Source organism: Heloderma suspectum, chromosome 3 (genome assembly GCF_057233095.1).
Source record: "Heloderma suspectum isolate Gila_16-S chromosome 3, 16-S_ref, whole genome shotgun sequence".
Taxonomy (NCBI): domain Eukaryota; kingdom Metazoa; phylum Chordata; class Lepidosauria; order Squamata; family Helodermatidae; genus Heloderma; species Heloderma suspectum.
In genome coordinates this window covers 262,075,484-262,100,920 of record NC_139460.1, presented here as the reverse complement: position 1 = coordinate 262,100,920, position 25,437 = coordinate 262,075,484, and the positions used below count along the sequence as shown (strand labels likewise).

General features: G+C 46.0%; 1 protein-coding gene across 3 annotated transcripts in view; it reads right to left on the bottom strand.

The window, feature by feature from the left end:
* The window catches only part of GOLGA7B (golgin A7 family member B), a 38,113-nt gene that overhangs the window by 4,770 nt on the left and 7,906 nt on the right, over nt 1-25,437 (bottom strand). The window contains exons 2-4 of one of the 3 annotated variants that reach the window (XM_084846627.1): nt 7,633-7,774; nt 2,404-2,529; nt 1,723-1,875 (exon numbers count right to left, since the gene is read on the bottom strand). In XM_084846627.1, coding sequence (XP_084702753.1) covers nt 1,723-1,875; nt 2,404-2,529; nt 7,633-7,644 — 291 coding nt within the window. In that variant the 5' untranslated portion in view covers nt 7,645-7,774. The remainder of the gene's footprint in view (nt 1-1,722; nt 1,876-2,403; nt 2,530-7,632; nt 7,775-25,437) is intronic. The other 2 variants (XM_084846626.1, XM_084846628.1) reach the window with 2 other exon arrangements.

The window sequence follows — 25,437 nt, the reverse complement described above, 5'->3', positions numbered from 1 at the left end:
TCTATGGGTCGTGTCCTGTTCAGTTTAGCACCAAGATAACCTTGAGGATTCCCAAAGGCCTTAGTAAGGCAGGGGTGCTTGCTTGTTCATCCCTTTTGCATGGCTGTTTATAGGTAGCTTCCTAGACAGGTATCATAGAGACAGAAACCTCAGATACTATGGGTTGGGTCCAGGATCTGCTTTCCACAAGAGGAAGGGTTCCGTTCATGGAAGATCCCTCTGCCCAATTTTGGGGGCACCCCCCAGAGCTTCCCCCATGCAGTGGGGTCTACTTTCTCTGTGTGTAGCTTTTCACGGGACTGGTGGGGCTGCCGTGGGAAGGTGGGGTGGGGAAGTCCACTTCCACCAGTGCAGTTGATCCAGCTTAAATCTGGATCCAACCCCATATGTACTTAGTATGTATCTGTTGTATGTACCTTTCACCATAATAACCCTGAAGCCACTACCACATTAAGAGGGTTGTGCTCTAAAGGGGTCTGTGCTCTATACTGGGGTAACAAGCACAGATCAAAGAGTGAGTGCCAAGCATGTTGAGAAGCAGGAAATCTGTGACTGCATCTGCATTCCTTTTCTTTAAAAAGCAGTGGGGCTGGATTGAACCATGTCATGGGGGAATTCTTTCCTCGGTTGCATTTCCCAGATCTAAACCCTCAGCCAGTGGTGGAGCTAGGTAACTTTAGACCCTGGACTTAATGGTCTTATGAAAGCCTCTTTAGACAGCCATTTTGTATTAGCACAGAACTAACGCTTCTCTTCTCTCTTTCTGCCCCCTGCCATTCCATGCTTTACATCAGCTTCTACATTCCTGATACCTTAAAGAGAAAAAACCTGTTTGCCAACCCTTACCCCCCACACACACACAAAGAAATACTCTGAGCATGTGCACTTTTACATTTTAAACTCACTGACATCCTAATACCACTGTGACTAAAGGAATAAAATGGCATCTGTTTCTGGTGCTCCGACGCTAAACACTTTTCCTTTGGAATGAGCATAATTTTTTGTAGAAAAGAGTAATATAGATTTAAAGTGAAAATAATAACATATGCAACTGGATATGCTTGGCCAGCTGGCCCCCTAACTATAACATGGCTTCAAAAATGAGAAGGGGGAAAAGATGCTGGGGTGAGCAGCCTCAGCCCCACTGGGTCCTGGCATGCCCATCCCAGCTCAGATGCTCACGCTAAGCAGGTTTGCCACTGCTCCCATCAACTGCTGCTCTGGGAGGCCATTCCCCCCAGGGTTACCAGGCCCTGGACTTTGCCCCCAAGGTCCAGCCCTAGCTGCACCACTGCCCCTGCCTCCCTGCTGTTTTCCCCACTGGTGAAAACATGCAGGCATCCATATGATTCCCCCAATGGGGCTAATAACAGCTTAAGAGTGCTGGAGTTAGAACAAGGAAACAGCATGGCAGAAAGGACTCAAAAAATACCCTCTCCAGCAAGTGGTCCCAATTTAATTTGCTCAGAAACAGAACTGCTTTGAAGGGGAAAAAGAGCAGAAACTTTGGGAGAGGTAATCATGGCTCTCCTGCATCTTGTCTAGTTTGTCACTTAGTGCACCACAATACATAGTTTCTTTCCCTCAATAGTTCTATAACCAAATACATAGTTGCTCTGATTATATTGGTTCATCTACTATACATGCTGCATACTGGGTCGTCAGGATGTTATAACACCCATAATATCGATGGTTCTCTTTGTTCCATTGAGCCCTCCAAACCTTCTCATAGTGGGTCTCCATGCAAAGGAAGATGAAGTAGGCTGTGGCACAAGCCAGACACCCCTCCAGATAGGAGCTGCCCCCAATTTTCTCAGCCTCCGCATAGAAGTTGTTGAGGGTCTTCACTGTCTCCTCGAAAAGTTGGCGCTCAATCTTTGACAGGGAGAGAAGAGTGGAAGAGCAAAATAAGAGCTATGTGCAGACAGCCTTTTTATGGCTCTTGTCCTCCCCGTTTCACCCAAATGCAAAAGGGCAGAAAAGGAACATTAGCATGGAGAAGGGAGACTCAGAGCAAGAGCAGGTATGCTGTGAAGTGACATTCACGTGAATGTTTGCATGCATGCCGCTGAGAGGAATGGTCTACCTGGTGTGTATTTTACATGGGATTAAAACCACTGACAATTTAGCAGCAATTCCAGAAGGAGACAAGGTACAAGTCTGTAAGCAGATAGCAAACCTCTCTGTAAAATGTAGGTTTCCAAATATCTATATCAGCCTTCCCAACCTGCCACCCTCCAGATGTGTCAAAGTACAACCTCCATCATCCCCATGCACCCTCCAGGTCTGTTGAACTACAACTCCCATCATCCCTAAAACACTCAGGTCTAACATAAGGACTTTTCATTTCCTATGCCTGTCAAAGTGTGAGCCATGACAACCCTAGGAGATAGCTAACTGTACCCGACTGTCCAGTTCAGGGGGAAATTTGGTCTGGAACTGACAGATGGTCCCATCACTGTAATCCCGCTGGACAAAGACCTTGGTGGCCAATGAAGCACTGCGCCGTAGTTCTTGGAGATTGTGGACCTGGGGGGAAAAGAGGGAGGCAGGTAGTTGCGATGGGCAAAACATCTGCTAGGAGGAAGCTCACACTGTGTCCTGGCTCTTGCTGATCAAAGAGCGCATACTTTTCTTTGTGCATGTATCGCCATGTGCTTCACTGTGTCCTCCTATTCTGTTTTTCATTAAGATATGCCTGTTAATTCTCCCCTAGTCACAACAATTTCATCTAGTGATGCTCTACAACAATTGTCTCACTGATATTTGCCTTTTTTCTAAGAGGGAAAATACAGACGTGCAAGTGGACACATGTAGTAGAAGACACTGTAATAAACAGCACAAAAAGGGACTGCTGCCACCACAGAGAGCATCACTGAAGAGTAGGGCTGTCACCCCATTAAATACATCTTGCCCAATCAATCCCATACATTTGAACCAATTAATCAAGCACTTAAAGTGTCCTTTAGATATTCTCCAAGTCACACGGGAGCCATTTCTCTGTGAACAGTATCTGCAGGAATGTTTAAGTGATCCAACGACATAGAATCATAGAACAGTGGGGTTGGAAGGGGCCTACAAGGCCATTGAGTCCAACCCCTTGCTCAATGCAGGAGTTGAGGTCAGAGCATCCCTGACAGATGGCTGCATCCTTCTTAAAGTGTGGTGCCCAGAACTGGACACAGGACTCCAGATGAGGCCTAACCAGTGCTGAGTAGAGGGGAACTAGTACTTCCCGGGATTTGGAAGCTATGCTTCTATTAATGCAGCCCAAAAGAGCATTTGCCGTTTTTGCAGCCACATCATATTGTTGGCTCATATTCAGCTTGTGATCGACAACAATTCCAAGATCCTTCTCGCTTGTAGTGTGGTTGAGCCATGTATCCCCATCTTGTAACTGTGCCTTTGGTTTCTTTTTCCTAGGTGCAGAACTTGGCATTTATCCCTATTATGGCTGCAGATGGTAGGAGTTCTAGTGCAACACATCTGGAGGGTTGGGGAAGGCTGCCCTAACTTGCATATGAATAAAAATAATTGTTGCGATGGGGGGTGGAAACTGTCATAGTTTTTAAATGATGTGTCACATGTTACAGCAGGCACCATCTTAGGAGATGCATTCCTTGCTGTGTGAGCAAGGGGCAGGGCCTTTTCCAGTTTGGCACCTGCCACCTGCAGTTTTTGTAGGTATTTGCAGCAGAGCAGGTCAATTTGTATCTACTTGCATTTTTTACTTGCCCAATTAATTTTAGTTGACTGGAAAGTACATAACAAGATTAAACTAAATGATAAATTAATTAACTATTGCAGTCCTGCACAGAAGATATAATAATACCTTCTATGAAATTGCAGTTCAGAACATTGGTCAGTCCTACTGCAGTAGTTGGTCACCTACAGTTCTTTAACTCTAACTTTCCTTGCATTGTGAACAGCAGGCTGGGCGGGGGGTGGGGGGATCCAGTGGTTTAAGTGAAAACTTGAAACTCTGGGGCTATAGAGCTACAAGGAGTGGGGCTGCCAGTGACTTATAGAAAAGATCACCAAACTATCTCTATTGAAGGGTCTTCCCAGCTAGGGACATTGAAGAAACCCACAATGGATTCAAATGAGTTTGGATTTCTGTGAATCTGACCTGTGGATTCCACAGCAGACTGGCTTTTTTCAAGCTGCACGGATTCTGCAGATTTGCAGACCAGGTTTGCTTTTTTTGTTTTGCTTTTTACTTTCAGGAATTGTACACACATTTAGTGGTACAAAATGCAAAAAATACCAGAAAAAAATACCAACTGAAAATGCACATTTCCCCCCATAGACTAAAGCATGAAAATGGTGAGGGGGGAGGATTTGTGCATTCATGCAAATGCATATTTTCCAATATGAATGCAAGTTCGGGAAATTGAGAAAAATCCAATTCTGTCAATTAATGGACCATGGAACAAAAGACACCTGACAATCCATGAATTTAACAAAATCCATATGTGCAGCTAGCAGAACCAGGGAAGATTCTCCCAGAATTTCCCATAAAGGCAATTCTCTTGAAACTCTTTTTCTGCCCCCAGGGACCAGGCAATTCTGAGCAGAAAATACAGGCTCATACCACTTCCAGTTTGAATCCCAGCCAAGTATGCAAATCAAAGGTGAGACCAGGAGAGAATCATATAAAGACGAAGCCTTGGGCTGATACAAAGACCAGTCTTGCATCTGTCTTTCTTATTTAATGTAGAGCCAAAAACTCCAGTCCCAGAGCAGGATCCTCCATAAACACTGCAGATGTCTGTCACATAATTTTAGGGAGCAAAGGCCTATATGATTCCTGAGGCTAACCCATTATCAACTTTTCTTCAAAAGCTCTGAGTGGTCCCCACCTTCCCCGGATGGGAATGTGAATACATTAACATGCTTTCATAAGCTGCCAGCTTGTAGCTGAATTTAATCTTGCAATTCTGAAGTGAATTTCTCCCCTGCCCTTACTCTACTGCCCAAAGTGAAGTTTGGGATTTGTTTGTTTTCTGTGTAAATGAAACACAGCTATTGAAGTACATGTTCAATAAGCATGTACCTCAATAGCTGGAGCATTAGATATGGTTCTGGTACGCTGGCCTCTGCCCTAACCATATCAGGTGGCATAATAAATCAGCTGTAATGTAGCCTTCCCCAACGTGGTGCTCTCCAGATGTATTGAACTACAACTCCCATCAACCTCAGCCAATGGCCAACAATCTATTAAGACTATTTTGTGGGGAATAATTTTTGAGAGATTACATAGTAGTGCATGGAGAAGCTATACTATTGTTGAGATGTGTTTTTGTATCTTAATTATCTTACATTCTAGGACATTCATTTGCCAATCACTTATAATTTAATATGTTGAATGAGGACGTGGCTAGGGAAATATGCTATGGAAATTAAGCTATTGCTGGATACTTTACTTTGGACAAAAACTAAATAATGGTGTGCGTGTTTTTAAAGAGCCAAATTTCTGTCTATTTATGCATCCATCTCTGCTCTCAAAAATATGCTCACCAACCTACTGAAAAAGAGTCAATAAGAGTTAAACCAGGTCAGCCCCAAAACATTAAAGATCATACTGAAGGTCATGTCTTCACCAAAACACTGGAATAACAGTAAGAAAGAAAGAAAGAAAGAAAGAAAGAAAGAAAGAAAGAAAGATCACAATCCTATACATGTCTACTCAGATGTCTACTCTGAGGTCTACTCATGTCTACTCCCTTCTAATGAGAAACTGCAGGTTCCTAAACTTCTGTAGCTGCCCAACATATACAGTCCAGGAATTCTGTCCACCTAGTTCCAAAGCTTCAAAGGTATATCTCAAGATGTGCAGGGAGTAAGTGTAGGATAATCTGTCATCCTGACAATTCACAGTCAGATGCTGGCTTTATTCAGAGGCAGAAATTACATATATTATATCCCTTCCCCCAAATGCAGGGTTGTTTGTTGTTGTTGTTTCTATGCAGAGGGAGAATTCACTTCCTCCTCCTTACTCACTATTTCCTTGAAGGACTCCAGACAAAACACTTCTCAGCTTTTGACCTGATTATATTTCCTATGCATGCCTTGAGCAGTTTAATAAAACATCCTAGATGCTGGTAAAGTTAGTAATTGCTTTATGCCTTGATTTCAGTGCATCTCTGGTTATTCTCAATAGGAGTTGGGCTCAATGCTTATTTAATTTGAGCATGTGCAAACCTAGCTTAGATGCAAGCCAACTGAGGTCAAAACCTGAAGATCTGCTGCTGGGAAATGATAGAAATGGGTGTCTTTAGTAGGGGGGATTAGGTTACAAGACCTCTGCCTAGAAACCAATGCAAAGGACAAAGTGCCTGCATGTGTGTGCAGGAGGAGGATTCAGCAGGCACCATGTGTTTAGGTGCTCTGGCTGTGCATGTCTGTCTTGCTGTGTGGCATTAGCAGCCTGCTCCCCTGCACTCCCCTATTCAGAACCTGCCACCCTTTCCCTAGTAACAAGAAAACCCTCAGCTGTTTCCACTCTGGCTCAGCCCTCTTTCACCTCACCTGCATCGGGGCTACATCTAGCATTGGTACCAGCATGCCAAAAATGGCAAAGGGCATCTTGGGGGGGGGGAGCCCTCCCCAGCTACCACTAGGTTGGCACAGGTTGTGATGACAGCATTGAAGGATGGGGGTGAGATGCAGGAGCTGACCTAAGAGGACTCTTGGATATAGGATATAGCACCTTTGTAGAAAGAGCTACTCCCCCCTCCCCTCCCCTCCCCTCCCCCACCGCTTTGAGCCCACATGGAGCAATGAATGGATTTGTGTGTGAGGGGGTGTGCTGATGATCACATAATTCAGCAACCTGGAGAGTGGAACCCAGATTTAAACTGGAGTGTTATGCCACAGGTACCTCCTCTTCTTCTCTTCCTTTCCCAGCCCTCGGTCCTCCAGCTCCAGAGCCACATGCAAAGCACAATCTGGGAAGGCATAAGGGATGGCGCTTCCTCTGCCCTGTGACCACCTTCTACCTGCTCCTTCTCTGTCCCTGGCAGGTAATGCCATGTGTTCCTTGTGTTCAGGGAAATATGCTAACTCACTGCGGAGCACAGCAAGGTACGTCCCTCTATTCACAAAACCCTGCTTTGTTTTCTGCCCCCGGGGATTGCAGAGCATCACTAGTGTGGCAAAGCCACACTAGAGGATGGCTTGGGAGGGAGCGATGGCGTTCTTACCGGGTTTTCTCAGCACTGCCTTCCTTTAGCCCAGCCTTCCCCAAACTGGTGCCCTCTAGATGTGTTGGACTACAACTCCCAGCACACTGTGCTGGCCGCGGGTGATGGACGTTGTAGTCCAACACATCTGGGGGGCGCCAGGTTGGGGAAGGCTGCTTCAGCCGGTGCCGACGCTAAAGTCTGAGGCACAGGAGACCCATCGGGCCTGCAGCAGAACAAACCAGGCGATGTGGTGCTGCTGGAGCGCAGCAGCCAACGCTAGCTAGCTAGGGATCGGGAGCGCCTGATCTGGCGGCTCCTGCCGCGTCAGGCAGAAGGAAGGCAGACAAGCCAGGCACATTCCGCCCGGCGGCTGCCATGACTCGACAGAGCCGTCGCAGCCCCTTGTGCCCCGCGCGCGTTCTGCTCCGCTCCCCGCGCTGCTCACCTCGGTTGCCATGTTGTGTGTCGGCGTGGTGGATCCACGCTGCTCGTGCGCCGGGAGAGGGACCGGTGCGGAGACTAGAGCTGCTCGGGGATGAAGACGCCGGGCTTCCCAGGGAGCCGACCCCGGGGCGCTGTCCCTGGTGCTGCAGGCGGAGGAAGCGCAGGGAGAGCGGAGGTCTAACGCGCTGCGCTGGGGCGGCGTCCGCGGCGGCGGAGCGCGACGACGGATGAGCGCAGAGGGTTCGCCGCTGTCCTTAGTGCTGAAAACCCGGGTCTCTGAGGAGCCGGAGCCGGGGGCACGCGCCCCACCTAGCGTTGCCCGCGGTGCTGACGACCCGTTTCCCAACTCGAGCCCCTCAACGGGTAGCGGCTTCGTTCCCCGTCAGCAGCCTCGACGCTCAGGCTTGCTCAGCGACTGGCACCACTACGAGGGGCGGGGGCGGGGGCTGCCTTAGTGGGAGCCGCATCCCCCCAGGGCGTCCCCACGCGGGAGCGCCGGGCTCCGGCGCTGACTCGGGGGAGGGACCCTGGGAGGCGGAGCTGTACAGCGCGAGGAAAAGAACGAGTCGCCTGCCGGTCATTTCCTGCTTCTCCTCCGGGAGCCAACATGCCAGCGGCCTCGGGCACGGGTGAAAGCCCCCCTCCGGCCAGCCCCCAGTGCCAAGGAAGCATTGGTACAAGCTGTGAGACTAGCGCACCACACTAGCGTGCACCTGGGTCAGCCTGCCGCCCTCCAGATGTATTGGACTACAGGTCCCAGAATCCCCTCCCTGAGCTTGGGGAAGGCTGACCTGGGGTACAGTGACAGAAGAGCCCCTCACAGAATAACCCTTCCTGGGGCAGGGGTTCTGGATCTGTGCTGTGCATTATCCCCCAGGCTTTCTGTCCAGAACTGCCCCCTAAGTATTCATCTTCAGACAGAAGTAAACATTCAAGGATAATAGTCTGTTGTGGTCTCTGAATGCTCCATTTGGAATTTAACCACGTTTCTTCCTATCCCAGGGAATGATGTTCCCAGGACAGGATTGGAGGATATAAATAAACACAATATAAATAAGCAGATAAACATGGATTTTCAATGGCTCTGAAATTAAATATATGTATTTGCATCTCCTCTCCCTAGTTCTGAGTTGGACAACCTTAGATGTAGCAACCTTAATTTAATGTTCAACCAAATGTTTGGCTGGTTAGTTCAAACTCAGCTTCCTGCCTCTTGGAGCTTGCTGCCTCTTTATAGGCTTGAAGGTTCATGCCCTGAGAGGCTTTCTGTATCTTTAAGAGTTTGATTGAAATAAGAATTTGTTCCAGGTGTGGCTTTTCAAGTTCTGGTTAGAATTTCCGCTTTTAAAGGTACAGAAGCTTTCCCAGCTCCTGGTAGTAGTAAGCTGATGCTCAGATTGCTTTCTGGCCCACAGTTCCCTGTAGTAATCTCTAAAACATCTTTGCCTGCCTATTCCCTTCCTGGTCATAGCACTCAGTCCCTAGGTCCCACATGAGGGGTATTACCAGCTACACCTTCTCCTTAATCCTTCTCTTCAGCTCCCACATGCCACCAGTCTCCTGGGGTTCCATCTTCCTTTTGCCACCATGACTCCCACCCAGTCTCTCTGCCTCCCGAGGCACCCCCTCCCCAAACCACAGACTCCTCTTGCCAACATCATATGGCCTTTCCTCTCCTTAGGCCCTACAGGAGCTTTCTCCCCAGAACACCTTTCTCACTGTTAATTCCTTTCCTCGGTTCCATATCTCTTCTGCCTTTCCTTTGATCAGGCTTTTGCTTTCTCAACTTATTCTTCCCTTAGGTTTCTCTGTCCATTGGCTGCTGTACTCTGCCTGGACTCCCTGTCCTTCCCTCCCCTGTTTCCTGGGGGCTCCTGCTATTTCAGCTGCCTGCTACACAAAAATATACTCTGTCATGTCTATTTCTGCACTTACACAGAATCATGGAGCCCAGTGCCAAGGAACTTCAAATCCTGTGCCACACAGAAGCTGAATTCTGCTGTCTATATGAATTATGTAGGTGTTAATGCCTTTACTTAGCTTGTGTAATTTATTCTGCAGACATGGGAATGGGGCAATGAGCTATGTAGGGCACTGAAGACTCACCCTCTGAAGCTTCATTGCAACCTTCCTGTAGCTTTGGAAATTTCACCATATAATTTAAAGTCTCATCTTCAGATTAATAAAGACTAGAAACTGGAGTTTCATTCCACTCCATGCCCCACCAAACATTAAAAAAAGTGAGGTTCTCATGATGCTGGTCTTACCTGGATGCTAAATTCTGTATTTTTTTCTGCAATCATATAGCACCATAGAGTACACACAGACTTGAGAGAGTTCCTTCTGCCCTATGTGAATTTTCTCACCAGTCAGACTTGAAGTCTGAATCAGACCCCATCAGTAGCCAAGGATGTAGACAAAACACGCTGGAGTGGTGGGTTAGGAATAGGCTTTACCGGAGATACAACGAACTTACATCTCAGGGTAGGTGGCTGAGGCCAGCATCCCTTGCAGGAGGAGGAAGATAGGCAAGTAGAGGGAGGAGACAAGGAAAAGGCAGAACCACCTCCCAGAGATCCCCTCCCACCTTACTCAGGAACATATTAACCCTTCAGGTTAAGTGACTCATGGCCAGAGTCCCTCCAACAAAACTAACCATTCAGTTCCCTCACATAAACCTTGTACCTCTGTGAGTTCTGTCCTGAAAATTCAGAATGTTCTAAGACCCCACAGCAGATCATCTGTGTTAGGGGAACCCAGTTAGGGGAGCTCTGATATATGCAGATGACGGGAATTGTGTAGGGGTGTGTGAGAGAGAGATACATGTGTGACATTAAGAAAAAAATAAAATAAAATGCTTAGGTCTAAAGATTTTGGGTTATTATGTGGCTCCAACAGACTCTAGACTTGCAAGCATAGTTATACACTTAAATAATCTCAGCTGCATGCCTCATTCAACCCAATACACATCTGTAGAACCACCACACCCAACCCTTAAGCCAAGAATCTGCTCTTCCTGCTTCAACCTGAAAACAAGCCCATCCACTCAGCCCCTCCCCTCCTCCCAGCCCTTCCCAGTTACCACAATCCAGGCACCTGACAGGCAAGTACACAGTGCAAAGGCACATGATACATTTCCCCCAAAAGTCTTGTATTTCTGGTGAGCACAAGGAGCAATATGGATTGCTGGGAAGCCTGTCACTATGGGAAGAGCTCTTCATCTCTCCATCAGTAGAGTGGATGTTTTAGAGCCAATGGTAATCCAGCTGTTTGCTGGCATGAACAGAGCTGCTGTGCAGATGCTGGGTGTGCCTGGCCCAAAGCCAGAGATGATACCTGGTGCTTAAAACCTGCAATTATCTGAACACATTTTCTCTGGAAATGTTTAACATTGCTCATTGATGCTGTTCTATGCAGTGAATTCCAAATTGCTGCCTACATTTCACTTTAAAATCTTCAGATTGGATGTCCTTTTTCTATACTGAAGATTTGAAAATGAAATCCAGGCAGTATTTTGGAGACCACTGCACAGAACGGCTTCAACAAGAGGTGCGGAAAGATTTCTGGTTCGTTTTGGCTCAGCTCCAGCTCCATGTGAGTGATCAAACTTCCAGAAGATTGAATAAAGCCTGGACTCTGCGGCTGGCAGAAATTGCAGTTTGGAAAGAAAGGGAGAGAGGTAGGATGGCTGAAGCGTGATGCATAGTTGGGATGCTTTGAATCCAGTGCAAGGAGTCATGTCTGGGAGGGAGTGCAGCTTTGGGAACTGCCATAGGTAAAGACGGTGCCTTATAATTATAAGGCAAGAATTAAAGGACCTGCAAGGATAGGTAATGCATGTCAGGACTTATTCCAGGGAAATGCTGATGAGGTTTCTGACAGGAAGAGAAGGGAGGGCCCTAGTATTTTTTATTTTGAATAGGCATAGCTTAAAAATAGTTTAGATCTCTAAGGGCTTGGAGGCTCAGAACCACAGTTCTGCTTTATATAATACAGGCTAAAGTATACAGGAAAGAAAGTCTTGACTGAGCTAAGGCAGAGACTGGGAGTCAAACAGTGCACTTAGTAGGACTGAAGACATGGCACTCCGCAACATATGCTATGTGCTATGTACACTGATGATAGACAGACAGACAGAGCAGCTCACAGTCAATGTGCATTGGCACTACATAGAGCAGCACAGGCAAAAATGACAGGTCTCTGCCCTAGGGAGCTTACAATCTAAGTTGCTTATACCAGTCAGGCCACTCCATTATGTCTTGGGTTGGGATTAAATTTTCTTGTACCTCAGATCATTGAGAGGATACAAGACAAACTAGAGAGTCTTTTCCTTGGCTGCTGCCATTTCCCCAACGATTCTGCTGACATTTAAAAACAAGCTTCCCTGCAGGACATAAGCTGCCCTTGGGAAGGAAGCACGTCTCACAAATCACTTGTGGTACTTAGTGGAGGGAAGAATCTGCCAACATCAGTACTTTATGGCAAATAATTATGCATGCTGCCTAATGGGCTCAAGCCAATCCTTTTAGGTCATGACAACTGCTGCCACCACCACCATCGAACACACTGTGTCTTGCCATAGAAGGGGCTGACTGATAAAAAGTTTAATAAACTATAAAGAAGGAATCTTGCATAGCTCTCAGTTAAAGGGTACAAAGGCATAGCTATCATTGGAACTACAGTGAAGGAGTACTCTTGGCTTCAGTTGTGTGAAATGCAAAATCTCCATGTATTTTATATATTGGAAAGAGATATACTGCTTGCTATAAATTGGAAGGAAAAGCATATATATTCCATAGAGGAGGAGGAGCTAATGCATGTCTACCATCTGCATGGCGGCTCTCTTTCAATATTTGCTCTACTAATTAATCAGACTGCAAATTGCAACTGCAACTGCAGCTTTAGTTGATTAATCTACCAAGAACATTGATTAAAGCCCACAGCTCTGGCTGATACTGATAAAGCCATTATCAGCAGCCCTATTTAGTTTGCATATGACATAAGAGGCCTGGCTTTTCATCAACTGAAAAAGTGAAGGGATCCAGTGCTGACCCAGCTACTTCTCTGCATGGAATTAAAAATATGTACTTCTGGCAATAACACAGCAGGAGAATAGTAAGAGAAGTTGAAGGTCTAGAGATGCATGCAGCCAACTTGGGAGGAATGCTTCTACTGTATTGTTAGGGCAGGGATGAAGAACTTGTGTCCCTGCATAAGTTGTTGGATTCAAAATCCCATCATTCCTGACCACTGATTATGCTGGATGGGACTGATGGGAGTTGGCATCCAACAACATCTGGAAAGCCACACAGGTTCCCCACCCCTGTGTTAGAGGAAAAGAGGAGCACCAAGTCCAGCTTAGAACATACATTTGGCAGAAAAATCCAAGGAGTTTGCCCAAACCAGATCAGACAGTGGGTGGAAAGGACTTGCCATATTGGCGCAAATATTGTGAGATGCATTATCAATCCACTAAGGTAAGTGGCAAATCCATAACCAACACATACATTTCCTGCCCATTAAAAGGTCCGGTACTCTAGAAGGTAGGAGCAACCTGATAATATGTCTGTTTCTTATCATGATATTATATGCATTATCAAGAAAGTCCAATACAAAAACTCTGTACCAACCCAGAAAATACAGCCTTCTCAGCATGATAGCACACACACACGTGGCATCAGTTTGTACTGGACCAGTCAAAATTAATGCCAAGAAGCCAGTACAAAGAGGAAATGATAAGAAAACAGGATGCCTAGAAACCAGAAGGACTAGTCAGATAAGAAAAGATGGTTCCAAATCTGAAAATAAACCAGCAGTAGGATACTCTAAGTGTTGGATTGTTAAATGACTGTTTTTAAACTCTGCTGTTCCATGTCATCATCTCTACTTGGTAGGTGGAGAATCTTCCTGCTCACCACAGGGGTCCCAGCCAGTGAGATTCCGCTAGGGGAAAGTCGCTTTTATTTTCTCCAGCAGTCATTTGACTTCTTTGTTCCATTTATGTTACTGGAGTTCAGTTTTGGGGCTGAGGATGCATCCAGATTAGGCTTACTTTGTTTCAGAGAACATCATGCTTCTCACTTTCAGCATGGCAGTAATTGGTCTATCGCTCCATCAAGCAGAATCTGACTGTAGCCTTCACAATTAACTGAACCAGGATGCAGCCAAGACAGAGACCAGTGGTGGCATGTACCAAGAATCAGGAGCTTACCTCTGACCACAGCCAGTATACCAAGGTGGAACCACAGCTGTAAAAAAACCCTCTGGAAGTTGCACCCAAAGACCATATTTAGGAGGTGAAAGGAACAGTGGTTTGGCAGTCCTGGTTCCCTAACACAGCCCTCCCCAGCCTGGTGCCCTCCAAGAGTATCTAGCTCCTGAAAACACTTGCATGTATATTCCACTTCTCATGCCTTTTCTCCTCCTCAGTCCATTAGGAGTAAGGCTTAAGGCTCTGACTGCCAGTAACTAAGCCTTAGGAAAGGCATTTCTACCTTTCAGAATGGGGCAAAAACTGCACAAAAGCTGGGAAACCCACCAAATCATCAGTGGTTGGGGGAAAGGGATGGAGCCATCTAGGAAAACCTGGAGGGCTGAATTGGAACCCCAGGAGGGCTGGATTTGGCCCCCAGGCCTGAGATGCTGCACTCCTGCTCTACAGCATGGCTATTCCCCCTACAAAAAGACTACACTCTAACCAGTGGAGGCTGGTAGCTCCGATTTCGCTGGGGCTGTGAATCTATCCTGGGTTTCAGTCAGCTCCAGCCACAACTCTAATGTGGCTATCCAAAGTGCTGAGCCCTAGCCTCAAAATGGATTCAGAACCTTGGACAGCTCCTTTGGAGTTCTGACTGGTAGACAGTCAAGAAAACCAACATATGGGGGGTGGGGGGCGAAAGCTCAGTGTGTGCTCATTGTTACACACATACACAGGATGCAGAATCTGCAAGATCCAAGTGCTTGTCGGAAGCAAAGGGAGCATTGTATGGGGTACGGGAAGCTAAGGAAGCTGTCACATTTACTTGCCAATACATTACCTGGTAAACATTCCTTGCTCCAGCTGCTAAGCTTGCCATGTTTCTGCAGCCAGTTGTGAGCATGGGGGCAAGCTATTAAAGAAGGTGCTTGGTGCTGCTGGTTAAAGGGTCCACTGAAGGGGGTTGTATATGGAAGATTCTCATAGATAGCCAGGGAGGCAGGTGGCAGGGGGTCACAGGCTGGCAGGAGGAGGATTTATGTGAGCCATCCCAAGACAAAGGTTGCCTTCAGGAGTCCCTAGGAAATGCTAGTAGCATAACTGGGCTGTAAAAGTGGAAACTTGATGCCTGGGATCCCCCCCCCCCACACACACACACACTTACTTTCCATACTAGATTTGGGTTGCTGTGCAGCGGCAGGGACTGCCTAAATCCAAAGACATATCTAGAGCTGCCTGATGCTCACCTTTCCTGTTCCTGTCTCAAGCCCCCTGCTCCAATGCCACAGCCCCACTGTCCACACCTTTCTGTGCCAAGCGTATGCCGTCCCCTCTGTGATGTCAACCGGGAGTCTTCTCCCCCAGCTGGCCAAAGTGCTGTGTTTCTATGGCAACACTTCTGCCTTTGGATGTATGAATAAAAGATTTGCACTCATGCACTCACAGTGGCCTGCCACTCCTTTCTTGGAGCAGAAGTAAAGGACTTCAGCTCTTTGCCTTACCATCCCTCAGACCCTTTTCTCTGACCCCACAAAAACACCATGCCTGAGGATCCACTTTTCAGTGGCCCCTTGTTTGTACACAGTGGTGATGATATCTCAGGATACAAAACTTTTCCTGCACATACAAGCTAAGTGAGCTTCCCCTTGATGCATGCAGGGCTGCGTGTGTGAAAAAGGTGTCGTTGCATATGAGGCCTCTACCCCACTGCTGTGCTTTCAAAAAGCAAAGATGTCAGTGATAGGAGAACACTCAAATAACATAGAACTAGGGATGCCCTACCCAGGTGTGGGCAACTTGTGACCCTCCAGACATTTTGGCCTACAACTCCCATAATCCCTTGCCATTGGCTATGCTGACTAGGGCCCACCCCTGCCTCAGTTAAACTTTTATTCCAAAGAGAATCTATGCTGCCTCCTTAAGGCATTGTCTTGGGGAGGAAAGCTTTCTGTCAGACCAACTGGAGGCAGCCTTTCCCAACTTGCTGCCTTCAAGATGTTAGACTACAGCTCCCATCATCCACAGCCAACATGCCAATTGGCTGGGGATTATGGGGGTTCCATTCCAACACATCTGGAGGGTGCCAAGTTAGGGAAGGCTAAACTAGAGGATCTGACAACAGCCTGCAACTTCATGCAATATTTGATGCCTCCATTGGGTCTGCAGGAAACAGGGAACTTCATATGACCAGATCAACCTTCATTACACCAAGTCAAACCACAGGGCCATTTATCTAGCCCCCTATTATCTAGTCAAGCTGGTAGATGTTCTTAGGCAGAGGTCTTTCCCAACCACATGAGGTCTTTTTTGATAGAGATGCCAGGGACTTCACCTAGGACCTTCGACATGCAAGGCATGTGCTCTACCTTTGATCTGTGGTCCTCCCCTCAGATAAGACCCCCTCAGAGAAAAAGGTACAGCCTCATATTTGGGATGTTTTTATTGTCTGAGGGCCTTCTTGAACCTAGTGAAGATTGGACAAAAGAGAACAGATCCTAAACACAAATGAGCAACCCTAACCTGACCTAACTGCTTGCACTCCACCTGGTAGATCAGCCTTCCCCAACCTCATGCTTTCCAGACGTTTTGGACATCAACTCCCATCAGCATGGCCAATTGTCAGGAATGCTGGAATTTCTGGGCTAAAATATCTGGAGGGCATCAGGTTGGAGAATGCTGTGGTAGATTGTGATTTGGGCTGGGCTCTTTATACTTTCTTATGAAGCAACTCACTCTTATTTGTTCTGCTAATAAAGTGCTTTAGCATCTGTCTAAATTAGATCAACAGGGGTTGACTCATTGTGTGGTTTCCTAGATGCACCCCAACCTGACTTTTTCCAAAGATGGGATGCAGGGCTGGTTAGAGTGTTTGTTCACCCACACCTAGTCACTAGCTCCCCTCTTGCCTTAAATCAGATACAATAAGTTAAGACAGAACAGATTTTACAATTATGTCTGCAAGACATATTGCACTAAGTGAAAAGAGGAAGATATTTAGCAGTGAATCTTCCCAGAGAAAAATCCAGGCCAATGTGCACCCTGGTATCCTGCCCAGAGCTATTGCTGCACTGCATAATCCATCCATCACTCACAGTGACAGAGATGCAAACATAAGCCAGGTCTTGTATAGGGCTGGGATGAAGCCAGTGAAGCTGCTTTGTGCATTATTGATTCTGTAGGCCTCATCACCTATCAAGACATGAGGTGATATGAAAATGAGCTGCAAACAGATGAAGCCTTTCCACCACCACCACCAATTCTTACACATTAACCCATTGGAAGAACCATTCATCAGGGTGCACAGACAGAACCATGATCAGGTCCCTAGAGATGGATTGACTCTGAACTACTGCTCTGCACCCCCACATCCATATCCATCTGCCTCTGCTAGATGGATATGGAGCCCCAAGACAAAGATTAACATTGTATCACTATTAAGCACTGTTCCTGACTTGCACATCATACTAGCAATGCCTAGAGACCTTCAATTCAGGCCAGCCAAGTTACCCAGAGGGAGGGGATGAGCCAACGCCTGAGCAAAGACAAATACAGTGCCCCACAAGTGTGCTTATCCCACTGTGTTCTGTCATCAGCAATGTGGATTCCATCAAGGATACCTTCAAGAGAGCAACTCCATCTGTATACCTGTCCAACAAGTGTAGAGAGAGGACACAAGAATCGAGGTATATGTACATGTCCTGAAGAGCTATGGAAAAGGGAGCAACATAATTGGTGGTGAAATTATCTACTGAGCTATCAAGGTGGTTTGGAGTTCAGAATAGAAGTAGGCACCACCTTAACAGACGATCACTTGGGAAAGAAATTTCAGTGGTGCTTTAGTGCAGGGGCAGGTAGGAAGTAGGTCTCCAGATGTTTTAGACTTCAGCTTCCAGCATTCCTGGCCATTAGCTATGCTGGCAAGGGCTTCTGAGGATTGAAGTCCCAAATGTCTGGAGATATACCTTCTCCATTGAGAAAGATATACCCTTATCAATGCTAGCAAAGGACATTCAGATGGCTAGAGACAGACAAAAGCTTGGATCCAGGATCTGCCTTTTGTGAATGGAAGGGCTCCACTCACAGAAGGTGCCTTTTCGTGGATCCCCCCTCTCCCTCAACACCACATTTCACCCCATTCATCAGGCTCCCCTGACACTCTGTATAGCATTTTCAGGGAGCTGGAGGGGCTGCCATGGGAAGGAGGAGCCAGGGAAGTCTGCTCCCACCAGTCCAGTTCTTTGCCCCTAGATCTGGATCCAACCCAAGAGTTTTGAAGAGAGTTGAAAGTGATTTGAATAAGACATCATTACTCATTGTGAATACACTTATTTCCTTCGTTCCACTCTTTCCTCTAGTCAAATATATTTCGTAAGCTTTTGAATTGTTTCAAAAGCCGGCAAACCCTGTTCTATCAAAAGCACTAGTACAAGAAATAATATCTCCCCCCCCCCCGCTTAAACTGTAGACCAGAGGTGAAAGGGAAATGAGCCTAGAGAACAAGCAGTGCTCTCTTTCAAATCACCTTCAATTCTTGATTTAAAAACTGATTATCTGTTATCAGCCTCTCAGCCTGATCTAAAGATGTTAATTGGAAGTCATTTCAAAGCTTGGGATGAGGGTGTAAATTAATGAAGATGTTTGGAGGTGTTCGGGATTGTTGTTTTTTAATTTAATAATATTGTATTTTGTTCTCTACTATCTCTTTCTTAATTCCTGAGTCCAGTTTTAATAAACTTCTGCTTTTAATTTTACTAACAGTGGGTTACCATATGCTATCTATCTGAGGGCATGGATTCTCAGAGCATTTGGGAATCTGTTTGTTTGCTTGCTTGCAAGATGTCAACCTAGCCCTTCAACAAGTTCCTAGGGCTGCTTTCAAGGAATCAACTATGAATAAACCAATTAAACTATGCAAATGATAGAAAGGAAAAACATGCAGGAACTCAAAAGAACAGCATAAAAAACCTTCATGCAAATTAGATTTAAAACCCCATGTGAGGAAAAGTCTTTACCTAGCACTGAAATTACATCAAAGTAGGCACCAGGGCCAGCAGACTTCTTTGGAGAGAGCATTCCACAATTGTGGGTGCCACCACTGGGAAGTCCCTTTCTCTGGTAGCCACCCACTGCATCTCAGATGGTGCGAGCACCAGAAGAAGGGCCTTTGTTGATGATCTTAATGTGTGGACAGGCACATGTGGAGTCAGGCAATCCTTCAGGTAACTTGGTTCCAAGCCCTGAAGGACTTCAAAGGTCAAAACCACCACTTTGAATTGAGCCCAGAAAGCTTCAGACTGGGAGCTAGGGCAATTGATGAAGCTCTGGCATGATACAATCATAATGACAGGTCCCCATTAGTAATCTAGCAGCTGTATTTCCCAACAGTCTTCAAAGGCAGCCCCACATATAATGCAGAGCTGTTCATCTCAGGGACTAAACAAAACCAAAAACGTCTTGTGGGTTGAGATGTGGGGCTGTCAACTGCTTGTTCTCTTCACGGGACTTGTCCTGTCCTGACAAGGGATCAGCTTTGTGCTTAGAGTTTCTGGGGTCAGGCATCCAACTGCAAGTAAATTTTGCTTTCCAAAGTGCATGTCAGGTTTGAGAACAAAAAGGCTATGTATCATATTAAACATACTGGAGATATCACTGGAGAAGCATGGCTCAGGTGCAGCTATGGCATTTTGTCAATGCCTGGGGAGGGAAGGAGGAAGACTGTTTAATCCAAAGAGGCAAGGAATCCTCCTTCGCATTTGGAAACTTATTCATCTGGGATCCAGCTCCCTCTGATTTTCTCTAGAACCCCAGCAATGCACTACTATGTGATCTTTGCCAACAAGATATGTTGTTGCTCACTCATCTTGCAGTAGATGGTATAAGGCAGGAGTGGGACTACAACTCCCATCATCATGATTATCATATGTGACAATCATCCCTGACCATTGGCTATGCTGGTTGGAGCTAATGGGAGTTGGACCGCAGGTTCCCCAGCCCTGGATAAGAACATAAGAGCCATGCTGGATCAGACCAAGGGTCCATCTAGTCCAGCATTCTGTTCACACAGTGGCCAACCCACTGCCCATGGGAAACCCATAAGTAGAACATGAGTGCAACAGCGCCCTCCTGCCCATGTTCCCCAGCAACTGGTGTACATAGGCATACTGCCTCTGATCCTGGAAGTGGCATAGAGCCATCAGGACTAGTAGCCATTGATAGCCTTCTCCTCCAGGAATTTGTCTAATTCGCTTTTAAAGCCATCCAAATTGGTGGCCATCACTATACCTTGTGGTAGCAAATTCCATAGTTGAACTATTGTGGTAGCAAATTCCATAGTTTAACTATGTGCTGTGTGGAAAAGTCCTTCCTTTAATCTGTCCTAAATCTCCCACCTATCAGCTTCATGGAATGACCCCAGGTTCTAGTTTTATAAGAGAGGGAGAAAAATGTAAGCACTGTTTTATGTCAATTCAGTGCCAGGTAAAGACTTTTCCTTACATGGGTTTTTAAATCTAATTTGTGTGATCTCCGCTGAAGGTTTTTTATGCTGTTCTTTGAGTTTCTGCATGTTTTTACTTGGCTATCATTTGTATATTTTAATTGGTTTATTGATTGTTGATTCCTTGTAAGCAGCCCTGGGAACTTGTTGAAGGGTAAGGTAGACATCTTGCTGGAGATTAGAAGCAGCAGTCCTGTGAATTGTGGGTAGCTAGGTTAGCTGGAACACCCCCTCTATGCTTATAAGAGGTGGCCAGTTTCATGTGGAGTCAACGATAAACAAAGGAACATGGTTACCTTACCCGTCATCTCTGTGATTCAACTTTCTTCTGAATGGTTGGATATTTCTCAAGCCAGGGAGCTGGAATTTGTCACCCCATATGTATTGGGGGAGGTGGGAGAGAATGTTCACAGGTTCTTGGGTGAGACAGTGAGAAGTTATATTTAGACCTGGTGCAGTACTGACTCAGTGTAGTGTTTATGCAGGATTTGTTCCATAATCCCAGCCAGTATATAAGAAGAGCCCAGAGTTCTAGCATAATCCATCCCAGGTTTTATATTGCTCTGGGAGATAAGGGGGTACTTAGGGAAATCGCTAGCTGTTAGTTAGAATATATTGTACTTCACAGCATATAATTAAAGTTGTCTGCCTGTTTGGCCTTTTTGAATATTGTCTCTTCTGTGTCTCTCCTCTCAAAGAATGCCCCACCTTTTGGGACACAGCAGCACATGGCTACATTTGAAATGGGGTGGAGAGGGAGGGGGAGAAAGAAGGAAGAATGTGCTGATGCTAGAAGAGCCCCAGAGTTTACTAGATTGCTCCCAGCAAAACCAATTAGGTCAAAGGGAACATAGCTTATATAATTCCCCTCTCAGTAGAGTGACAATAACATGTAATGGAAGTTAATATCCATGGCCACTTCTCCCAGTCTTCTTGGACATCATGTCTGAAGGTCACTTCAGATATTACTTTTTTTTTTTCCTTACATGGGAAGGTTTCTGTGTGGGTAAAAGCCTGACATCTGCCTATAGATTGTCATATTGACAATCATAGCATCCAGGGATGGGAATCCTGTGGCCCTCCAGATGTTGTTGGACACCAACATCAGCCCCAGCCAGCATGGCCAGTGGTTGGGGATGATGGGAGTTGTACTCCAACCCACAATTCAGTAATTTCATACATGATCCAGGAAGATCTGATTAGCTGTGACTTTCCAGAATTTTGTACACCCAGTGGTACAGTAAAGCTTGACCTCTGGACTAAATTCCAGGGCCCCACAGCCCAGAAGCCTCTCAGACAACGACACAGACAGCAACAGGTGGGGAAAGTGGCAAACAGGGCCAGTGTATACACCTGTGCTAGCAGGGGCATGCCTGGACCCACTGGGGCCAACACTGCTCCATACAGCATCCTTTCTTTCTTCTTCAAAAAAAACAAACACCCACTTTATGGTCAGGTGGTAGCCAGCCAGGCATGGTTACAGATAAGCCCTTTATTATTTCACTTTAAAAACAGACTATCCTTTTCTACAACAAAATTATGCTTATTCCCATGAAAGGGTGCAATCCTAGGCATTTTTAGCCACAAAATCATCCTATAACTCCCAGCATTCCCCAGCTGGCCTGGCTGTCTAAAGAAGGCCCCTGTAAGACCATTAACTCCAGGGTCTAAAATTAGCTAGCTACATCACTGTCTACACAGTGAAAGGGTGTGTGAGTGCTCTTCATACCTGACGATCTACAGACATCTTTCCATGCTGTTTTCCTAGTGCTGTATACAGAAAACATAAAAGGTCCCTGCTCTGGAGTGGCAGGGAGGCAGTGCTTTCACAAAGAACTGTGCAGTTCTCCTGCCAGGACTATTCCTTTTGCACCCAGCGAGCTGGCTTTGACAACACCTGGCAGATGGTGCTCCTTCCCAGGTGTCCCTGCCTGATTCACTATTGCCAAGGTAGCCGCATCACATGGCAGAGCAAAAGATAGGGAATTAACCCTTGCACTAAGTAAGCTATAGAGTTGGGTCCCAGCCAAACTGCATTATGTCTGCTGTATGATGGTCTAAGTGTGTCTCTGTGTAGAGGCCACACCTGTCTCTCTTTCAGAATTCTCCACTGTTCAGACAGGGGCATTGTTAGGTACTAAAAAAATATCTAGGGCATGGAGTCATTGGCCTGCCCTAAGAACAATTAGGCATGTCAACATTTTGCAGAAGAGTTCAAAGCTGGAGAATGGTAATATGTTAATTTATATGTATAGTTGCTAATCTGGAAACAATTACAATAATTTATTTAAATTTCAGAGAAAACAAACCAATTAATTTCCCATCCAAATCACCTCCAATAAATTCTTCAATTAATTTGCACCCCACCCCCAGATCACACCAGATCAATAGTTCCTCTCTACTTGGGGATAAGTTAATTTAAACGGAATTACTGACTTGGGGTGACATGGGGGTGGGGTGCAAATTAATTGAAGAATGTATTTGCCACCTAAATCCTGCTCTAAATCAAATTCTTGTTTAATTAATTACCTCCATTCATCTTAACCTCCGAAATGACCTACAGGTTTAAGATGGGGGAAAGTGTGACATCTTTGGGGCAGGGAAGAGAAATTAAATACCTTTCCAAACTTTATTAAAAGGGAATATGTGAGAGTGAGAGAGAATGAATGAGAGTGAGTGATGCTTGTCCTAGTTGCTTAATACCAGTGGCCACTAAGAACCAGGAGTTTTGCATCTCTGATAAACATTTTTAAGATAGGATGCTACTCTTGTGGGCTTTCTGTTCACTTGTACAGATGTATTCAGTTTGAAATATGCCCATTTTAATATAGCCTTCCAATAATTCCTCAGCAGCAAATAATTCCCCATCCACCCCAGCAGGCTCACATCATTACAAAAAAAAAAGTCAAGACTTTTTTTACATGCATTTGCATTTAATTTGTGGTTGGCCCCACAGGAATGTTGTTCAAGTGCATTGTAACTTAAGCCCCATTGTACTATGTCTATGCACAGAGCTTGTGCAGGACAGAAGTTTTGGGGGAAAGAGCAAAGAGGTGGATACAGAACTGGAGGAAGCTGACACAAGCAATGCTAGGAGACATGTAGTTAAGAAAGGGGCAGTAATCAAGAAAAGCAGAGGCAAGGAAAAGAGGGCTCCTCTACCTTAAGCGGAGCAAGCATACAAAGCAAGAGTGCAAGGGAGAACTACTGCAGATGTTGTTAATCATGGGGGTGGGGGTGGGGGTGGGGGTGGGGGTGGAAATCTCCATGTTCTAGAATTCCCTCTTCCACACAACTATTAAAGTTGCAGGAGCTCTGTTTACTTTCTTTGTGGGCTTGGGGAGAGACTCTGTGCATGTTGACAAAATGAAAAGGGAAAGGCAGAAGTTACAGGATAATGGAGGATGCCTGGAGAAAAAGCATGAGAAGGGGAATATAAACGCAGTGTTTTCCAGAAGCGTGATGCATTTGGGAAGCCAACAAGCAGGGCATAGAGCCAACAGGCCTCCCCCACAGTTTCATTTCCAGTTACGAAAGTGAGTGTGTGGCATGGCTGCTACTGTTCCTCCACACTGCCACTGCTACCCACCCTCTGCCATAGTGAGGGAGAGGATGAGTGGGTGGAGGCAAAAAGGAGGTGCAGGAGCATCCACATGATAATTTGCTTGCTTTCTATTTCTACAGTGCTGAGAGAGAGGTTAAATTAGAGTTCCCAACCTTTTTGAGCTGGTGGGCACATTTAGAATACTGAAAGTGTCATTGACATACTCACAAAATGGTTAAGAGCTAGTCCAGCATTCTGTTCACATAGTGGACAACCAGCTGCCCACAGGAACCCCACAAGCAGGACACGAGTGCAACAGCACCCTCCTGCCCATGTTCCTCAGCAACTGGTGTACATAGGCATACTGACCGATACTGGAGGGGGCATACAGCCATCAGGACTAGTAACCATTGATAGCCTTCTCCTCCAGGAATTTGTCTAGCCCCCTTTTACAGCCATCCAAATTGGTGGCCATCACTATGCCTTGTGGTATCAGATTCCATAGTTTAACTGTACACTCCCTTCCACCCTTTTTGGTTTGCACCTTGTTGAGCTTTGAATTTGTCAGAGGCTCCAGTGCTGGAGCCCTCTGCAATGACATACAATCATTGCCTAGCCTTCTAACCTAGCCTTCTCCCTGATGTATGCTAGTTTTCTCTGGGTATGATTCTTTTGTTGGGGGGGAGCATTCCAATATATAGGCCAACTTTCCACGCAGAATAGATTTCATCCATAAACCCTAAAATGGTAGGGATGAAGGAGGTTTGAAATATCATCCCATGCACTGAAGCAGGATCCTGTGTATCTAAATGCCTCTATGACAAGCAACCTCTCAGATTCAAAGTCCCCATGAGAGAGGGCACCCATTGCTTTTCAGTCCACAGTAGAGCTATGCTCATTTGATGCATGTGTCATTTGTATAATTACATTAAAATTTAAAGTACAAGTATATTAAGGAAAGACTGGGGGAAGTTAAGGATGACATGAAATATGGGAAGGTAAAACTGTTGGCTCTAAAAATTCACAGGAACCCCTCCCCCCCATCCTGGCCCATTTCTGCTGTTCAGGTCTGCCATCACGTTCAGCCTCTGTAATTAAGGTCCACAGGGAAAGCGTAGCCCCCCTCCCCTTGAGCTTTCATTACAACCTGCTGCAGCTGGTGTCCTCGTTCATTATGCCCATTATGGCTGGGCTGTCATCAGCTGCCTGCTAAAGCCCTCTTCAAAGTAAGTAACAGAAAGCACAAGCAATTTGGCTAGGAGCCGGTCAGCTGCCTCCAAAGCAAGGATGGGGAGGGGCTAGCTCTGATTGGATCATTAGGATGGAGAGTGACACAACAGCCAAGCCAGGTGATAGCAGAAGCTGCTGGAGATATATGTTGACCTTTCCCAGAAAGGCACCAGGTGTGCATGGACGGGGAAACTTCATATACCTGCTTCTATGGCTGCCTTTGTGTGGGGCAGATACTTTCCAATGTGTGACCTTTTGGGGATAGTCTAAAGCAGGTTTCATCTCCTTCTCCCCTCCCACACTAGACTGTGAGGTCCTCTAGGCAAACATGAGCATTCAA